This window comes from Oncorhynchus nerka, unplaced genomic scaffold, assembly GCF_034236695.1.
Source record: "Oncorhynchus nerka isolate Pitt River unplaced genomic scaffold, Oner_Uvic_2.0 unplaced_scaffold_6042, whole genome shotgun sequence".
Classification (NCBI taxonomy): domain Eukaryota; kingdom Metazoa; phylum Chordata; class Actinopteri; order Salmoniformes; family Salmonidae; genus Oncorhynchus; species Oncorhynchus nerka.
This window is the reverse complement of record NW_027035272.1, coordinates 210-7,437: the sequence shown is the minus strand read 5'-3', so window position 1 is coordinate 7,437 and position 7,228 is coordinate 210. Positions and strand designations below refer to the sequence as shown.

Sequence of the window (7,228 nt, the reverse complement as noted above, 5' to 3'; positions counted from 1 at the left end):
CTGTCATTATCATACAAAGGTATTGGAATCATCTATTCATCCCTCTCTCCTCTCTCTCCCTCAAACTTTTCCATCCTTCATCCCTCTCTCAAAAGCTGTGTTCTCCATCTGTCCACCCCCCCCAGTGTCTGTGCCTACCTTTCTCCCTGTGTATGAGCTGAAGGTGGGTACAGAGACAATGTCACCCTGCCCTGTAACTTTTCCTCCTACCTGGGCCAGGAGGATGAGGGGAGGTCCCCGCTGGGAGGCCATGGGCAGGAGGTGGCCTCTATGGAGGTTGGGAACATCCTTGGTGAGGCCAGATGGGACGACGGGGGCCAAGCGGGTGGAGGTCAAACGACGTTGGGGTTCTCTTCCCCTGTGGAATTCCCCAGCAGAGAGATGAGAGATGGAGACTTCTCTATGACCATCCAGGAGACAGTGCTGAGCGATGAGGAGATGTACGAGTGTATCTGGCTGGGCCGCAAGACCATCTCTACGGTCTGGCTCAAGGTTCAGGGAAGTCTGTTTTCAGGCTTTCCCATTCAGAGCCGCATTCTGTGGTTGGTGGAGTCGACCAGCGGCCATTTTGGGTGTACCATTTGGAATGTTTGATTATCTTAATTTATGCTTATCACATCCTCTCTCATCCCTCACTCTTTTCTACTACTCTCCATCCATTCTCTCTCTCAGAGCCCGACCCTCCACGCTCTATCACGCTGTTCAAGGGAAGCCCGGTCACTCTGCCCTGCTACGCTGTCATCCCCAAGACCCAGCCCACCAGCCAGATCTACATCCAATGGCTGAAGGACAATGTGGAGATCATGACCCTTAACCCTGCCCCAGACGACAAGGGACCTAAGGAAGAAGACCTCCGTCTCTCTCTCCCACCCAACAATCTGCTGGAGAACGGTGACCTGTCCTTGTTTATCTACAAGACGGAGCACAAAGACCAGGGAGCCTATCGCTGCTTCTACAAGTCCAGGGGCTTCGAGGACCCTAAGAGTGGGATACCAGAAGGTGTGTCTCTGACCATCCTAGATCCATACACTGACTTATATAATTTAACATGTAGGCCTACACACACTGACCTATATAACTTAACAGGTAGGCCTACACACACTGACCTATATAACTTAACAGGTAGGCCTACACACACTGACCTATATAATTTTACAGGTAGGCCTACACACACTGACCTATATAACTAAACAGGTAGGCCTACACACACTGACCTATATAATTTTACAGGTAGGCCTACACACACTGACCTATATAATTAACAGGTAGGCCTACACACACTGACCTATATAACTAAACAGGTAGGCCTACACACACTGACCTCTATAACTTAACAGGTAGACCTTCACACACTGATTGACATTGAGTTTGTTCTTTAATTTGTGCTCCTTGTTTTTGAATGCGAGAGCTAGTAACATAGATTTTTCAGTGTTTTTCCCTTTTGTAACACAGGAACAGAGAATGTCACCAGTAGCTCAGACTTCAGTGGGACTAGCGGTGACAGTGAGAACCCAATAACATTCTTCACTTTGGTGACCCTAGATAAGGAGGATATGCAAGGTACTGTACAGGTGTTGCAACGTTTGAAAGCTATTTTCTCCCCAATGCTTATTGTTTTCATTATTGCTGGGACATACCGGTAACGTTTCATTACATCATTACAGTGACATCATCTGAGCCAATATTAGTGCAGACTGATTACGATCTGGGTCTATCAGGTGACTCCCGGCCAATCAATTACATCAAATGATCATTCATTCAGGACTAGTAACTTTTTAAAGTGTATACAGTGCATTCGTAAAGTATTCAGACCCCTTTGCTTTTTCCACATTGTGTTACGTTAAGACCTTACACTTATTCTAAAATATATTACATTCTTTTTTTCTTTCATTAATCTACACACAAAACCCCATTATGACAAATTGAAAACATGTTTTTAGACATTTTTGCAAATGTATAAAAAAAACAGAAATAGCTTATTTACATAAGTATTCAGACCCTTCGCGATGAGACTCGAAATTGAGCTCGGGTGCATCCTGTTTCCATTGATCATCCTTAAGATGTTTCTACAACTTGATTGGAGTCCATCTGTGCTAAATTAAATTGATTGGACATGATTTGGAAAGGCAAACACCTGTCTATAAGATCCCACAGTTGACAGTGCATGTCAGAGCAAAAACCAAGCCATGAGGTCGAAGGAATTGTTTGTAGAGCTCTGAAAACGGATTGTGTCAGGCACATTTTCTGGGAAGGGTACCAACAAATGTCTGCAGCATTGAAGGTCCCCAAGAACACAGTGGCCTCCATCATTCTTAAACGGAAGAAGTTTGGAACCACTAAGACTCTTCCTAGAGCTGACCTCATGACCAAACTGAGCAATCGGGGGAGGACGGCCTTGGTCAGGGAGGTGACCAAGAACCCGATGGTCACTCTGACAGAGCTCCAGAGTTCCTCTGTGGAGATGGGAGAACCACCAGGAAGTACAACCATCTCTGCAGCATTCCACCAATCAGGCCTTTATGTTAGTGGCCAGACCGGCCACTCCTCAGTAAAAGGCACCTGACAGCTCGCTAGAGTTTGCCAAAGACACCTAAAGGAATCTCAGACCATGAGAAACAAGATTCCAAGATTGAACTATTTGGCCTGAATGCCAAGTGTCACGTCCGGAGGAAACCTGGAACCATCTGTACAGTGAAGCATGGTAGTGGCAGCATCATGCTGTGGGGATGTTTTTCAGCGGCAGGGACTGGGAGACTAGTCAGGATCGAGGGAAAGATGAACGGTGCAAAGTACAGAGAGATCCTTGATGAAAACCTGCTCCAGAGCGCTCAGGACCTCAAACTAGGGCCAATGTTCACCTTCCAACAAGACATCGCAGACGTGGCTTCGGACAAGTCTCTGAATGTCCTTCAGTGGCCCAGCCAGAGCCCGACTTGAACCCGATCGAACATCTCTGTTGAGACCTGAAAATAGCTGTGCAGCAACGCTCCCATCCAACCTGACAAGAGCTTGAGAGGATCTGCAGAGAAGAATGGGAGAAACTCCCAAATACAGGTATGCCAAGCTTTTGCTTTGTCATTATGGGGTATTGTGTGTCGATTGATAAGGGGAAGAAAAACAAAATGAATCCATTTTAGAACAAGGTATATGTGAATAGTCTGAAAATGCTACATTATCTTAGCCACATTAGAGCTACAGCCTCCATGCATTTGTCCTCTGCGATGCTGGATCAACCACTCATCTGAGCTGCCAGTGAGAAGTCAGATCGTTTGATGATGTCTGCACTGCTACGTCCGCTGAATGCTTTGGAGGTTGTGTATTGGAATGTGGGATTGGACTCAAGGCCTCAGATGAACCCGTCTATGCTCTGTCCATATATAGTATTAATATCTCTCCCTGCACCAGGAAATGTTTATTGCTACAAGTGCTGGAATGATGACGAGGGCAGGCAGACCGTCTTCAAATACTGAAAACACAGTATTGGAAGTACAATAAACGTGTGAGCGCATGGCAAATAAACATTGGAAAAGACACGTTCTCGTCTGTATAAACAACAAAATGAGAAAATGTACTTTACGCACACAGTCAAAGGATTGTATCATTTAATTAATCAGATTAAAAACATTTTTATTTTGGTATTCCAGACCATAACTCCTACGGTTACCCACATCGCTTTCAGCTAACACGTTACATTTGTTTTTATACAGACATTGTAAATAACGCTACCAACAAAAGCGGACTGATCGCTCAACCTAGACAGTAGTAAATGAATCTGTCCAAAATGAGACAGAACTATCAAGTGTGAATCACTTTGAAAATGAATGTTCCAAATGGGTAACATTTGATATTGACGATTTGGTCACTAGGAGAATAGTGGGGTTTTTCAAATTCTCCCAAATGCATTAACACTATGAACTGCTTCTGAAAACATCATTTGAGCTTCAACACATAAGATAAAACATTCAAATTAGGATTAAAAAAACAGAGTTACGGAACCGTTTTAAAATATCAGTAAGTTTATTTTGCTTACAGAGTAACACCATCTCCTAGTGTTGACCATTAGGCAGCAGATACGGCTCTTCTGAATGCTTGTGGTGTGTAGGCCCAAAACATAGAATAAGACTTGATTAGAACGGACATTCCAATACAAATCATCGTTCCCTGGCAGGTGACTTCAAATTCTGTATGTCCTTTTCAGCCAGAAGGGTCTGCGACTCAAGTCATTTTTTCTCCTGTGTGTGCGAGCGCTGTATCTCAGTCTGAGTGTGTTTCACTGTGTGTGTTAGACGTTGGAGGAGAACAGGGGCCAGTGGTAGCAGTGGTGAACACAGGCCCTGTATAAAGCCCTGTGTCCCCTGCCACCTCTCCCATGGCCTGCAGAGCCACCGTAGCAGCCATGGCTTTGGCATGCTTCTTATTGGGACTGGCTGACGCAGGCTGGAAGTCTTGACCATTTACCACCACCTGGGGTACAGAGAGAGAGGAGGAAAGGGGAGAAGGAGAGAGGAAGAGGTTATAACACAAACCATCTGACAAAGTCAGCCATAAACTAACAAACAAACCCATTCAAACACAGGCTTATAGCGCGTATCCACACCTTGAAAAGGAAGTTCTTGCGGTGGTCTGGGCCACTGTGGGTCACCATAACAAACTCTGGAGGAATCCACTTCTTCTTGTTACACATCTCCATCAGAGCAGACACTGGGTGCTTACCTGATGGGAACAGATGGTCAATACATTCAGTAAATCAATTCAATTCTAATTGATTGATTCTATAGCACCTTAAAAAAAAAAAAAAAAAATGCAATATTGGTAAATTGAGCGAGAGTTAAAATCCTGTGTGTGTGTTGTACTCACCCAGTAGATCCTTCATCACAACCATACCGCCTGACTTCTGAGTCTTCTCTCCCTCAGCCACCAGACCTACGGTCAGATTATACACACATTATTAAGCATCATCAATAACACACATTATTAAGCATCATCAATAACACACATTATTAAGCATCATCAATAACACACATTATTAAGCATCATCAATAACACACATTATTAAGCATCATCAATAACACACATTATTAAGCATCATTAATAGGAATAGCCTTCTGGAATAATACCGAGGTGCATAACGCTTTGGTGGAAAGCATGGGTCACTTCTTTTCACCTTTGCGGTCGGTCTTGAAGTCGATGATGATTGGCTCGACGGTGCCCTCACGGTGTCGCCCTAGCCCCTCCCCTGTCCGCCATCCCATCTTTCTCATGAGAAACTCCCCTACACCTCCCGACACCGGGGCTGCTCGCAAGAACTGGTCCTACAGAGAGAGAGAGAGAGCGGCAGGAGAGAAGGGAGGGAGAGAGGAGAATAACAGAAGAGAACCATGGAGTGAGGAGGAAGAGGAGAAGAGGGAGAGAGAGAGTGAAGAGGGAGGGGAGAGGAAGAGGCGAAAGCAGATAATTAGTTTCCACCTTGAAAACATCTCAACCACCTCATCCACTCACTCTGTCTCTCATCCAGTCACACCACTGTCACAGTCAGACTTGAGTTAGAGACTACCTTCAGGACAAATCACATGCCTCTGGATAACAGTTAACGGTGAGTGTGTGTATGTGTGTGTGTGTTCCTCTGTCTGTAGTAAATCTCTTCCCTATGTGAAATACTAAAAATAACTATCTGTGGTGGCAGCTTTTGAAAAACGTGCGTGAGAGAATCTTTCTAGAGAAACTTCAAAACACATTAATAAGAGTACAGATGAAATGAAATAAATTCTGTGGTGAAACTCAAGACACAGCCGAGAGACTTATTTCTTCACACATTATACCACATGTAGGTAAATAAGAGGGTGCTGTGCCTTGACACCTCATTTCTTTCTGTCTCACACACATCTTCTCTCACACACACACGGTTACACAAGATGTATAGTAAGGCGCTGTGTGGTGTACGTACCTAGCCCCTCATCACCGGCCCAGCATCAAACAGGAAATGAGAGGGGGGCCTGACTGTGGCCATGGCAACAAGGACAGCTACAAGGACTGACCCTGAAACAAGTGTCCAATACACAGAGAGGTGAAAGTTCACAGGTCACCCTGTGAACCCACACTCTCTCTCCTCTGCTCCAATCCAGACCCCCTTATCGACCCCCCCTTCCTCAGGCTGCCCCAAGGACGGGAGGAAGTTGCCCCTAGACACCTAGGTCAGCTTGGAGTTAGGATTTGCGGAAGGGAAGCTGATCCCAGATCTGTGACTAGGAGCAACTTCTGACCGCAGCCTCTCCCAGGGCAGGGAAAGAGCACAGGCATGTCCATGGACACCTGTAAATAGCCTATGTCCCTCAGAACAGAGTTCTCCCTCAGGCACTGGTCTCCAATTGAGATCCTGGAGCTAGTGTGCAGGTTTTTGTTATAGCCCTAACCCTATCTCGACTCTATACTCTCAGCCTGGACTAGGGTTGGAGACCACTGACTGGTCTAAAACTGACTCTGTTCATCTACTGGGAAACAGAATGCACCAGGACTGGTTGCTAGGGGCACCCAAAATCACAGTCCAGCTGTAATGCTAGCATCAAATCAATGTCAGCTGCTGTAATGCTAGCGTGCTGTAAATGCTAATGCATGCTGTAAATCAATGTCAGCTGCTGTAATGCTAGCGTGCTGTAAATCAATGTCAGCTGCTGTAATGCTAGCGTGCTGTAAATCAATGTCAGCTGCTGTAATGCTAGTGTGCTGTAAATCAATGTCAGCTGCTGTAATGCTAGCGTGCTGTAAATCAATGTCAGCTGCTGTAATGCTAGCGTGCTGTAAATCAATGTCAGCTGCTGTAATGCTAGCGTGCTGTAAATCAATGTCAGCAGCTGTAAATGCTCAGCGTAATGCTGTAAATCAATGTCAGCAGCTGTAATGCTGGCGTGCTGTAAATCAATGTCAGCTGCTGTAATGCTAGCGTGCTGTAAAATCAATGTCAGCTGCTGTAATGCTAGCGTGCTGTAAATCAATGTCAGCTGCTGTAATGCTAGCGTGTAAATCAATGTCAGCTGTAATGCCAGCGTGCTGTAAATCAATGTCAGCTGCTGTAATGCTAGCGTGCTGTAAATCAATGTCAGCTGCTGTAATGCTAGCGTGCTGTAAATCAATGTCAGCTGCTGTAATGCTAGCGTGCTGTAAATCAACGTCAGCTGCTGTAATGCTAGGCGTGCTGTAAATCAATGTCAGCTGCTGTAATGCTGTAAATCAA

The 7,228-nt window shown here is 45.3% G+C and overlaps 1 protein-coding gene across 2 annotated transcripts; it reads right to left on the bottom strand.

Moving 5' to 3' along the window:
• Positions 1 to 3,588: 3,588 nt before the first annotated feature.
• Positions 3,589 to 6,079, bottom strand: LOC135566302 (protein SON-like). 2 transcript variants are annotated; one of them, XM_065014072.1, is made up of 5 exons: positions 5,945 to 6,079; positions 5,165 to 5,312; positions 4,858 to 4,923; positions 4,598 to 4,713; positions 3,589 to 4,464 (listed from the first exon to the last, which is right to left on the bottom strand). In XM_065014072.1, the coding sequence occupies exons 2-5, from the start codon at positions 5,259 to 5,261 to the stop codon at positions 4,255 to 4,257; spliced, it is 489 nt and encodes a 162-aa protein (XP_064870144.1). In that variant the 5' UTR covers positions 5,262 to 5,312; positions 5,945 to 6,079; the 3' UTR covers positions 3,589 to 4,254. The 2 variants fall into 2 exon arrangements, with proteins under 2 accessions (XP_064870144.1, XP_064870143.1); XM_065014071.1 differs by having other exon boundaries at positions 5,165 to 6,079.
• Positions 6,080 to 7,228: the final 1,149 nt, after the last annotated feature.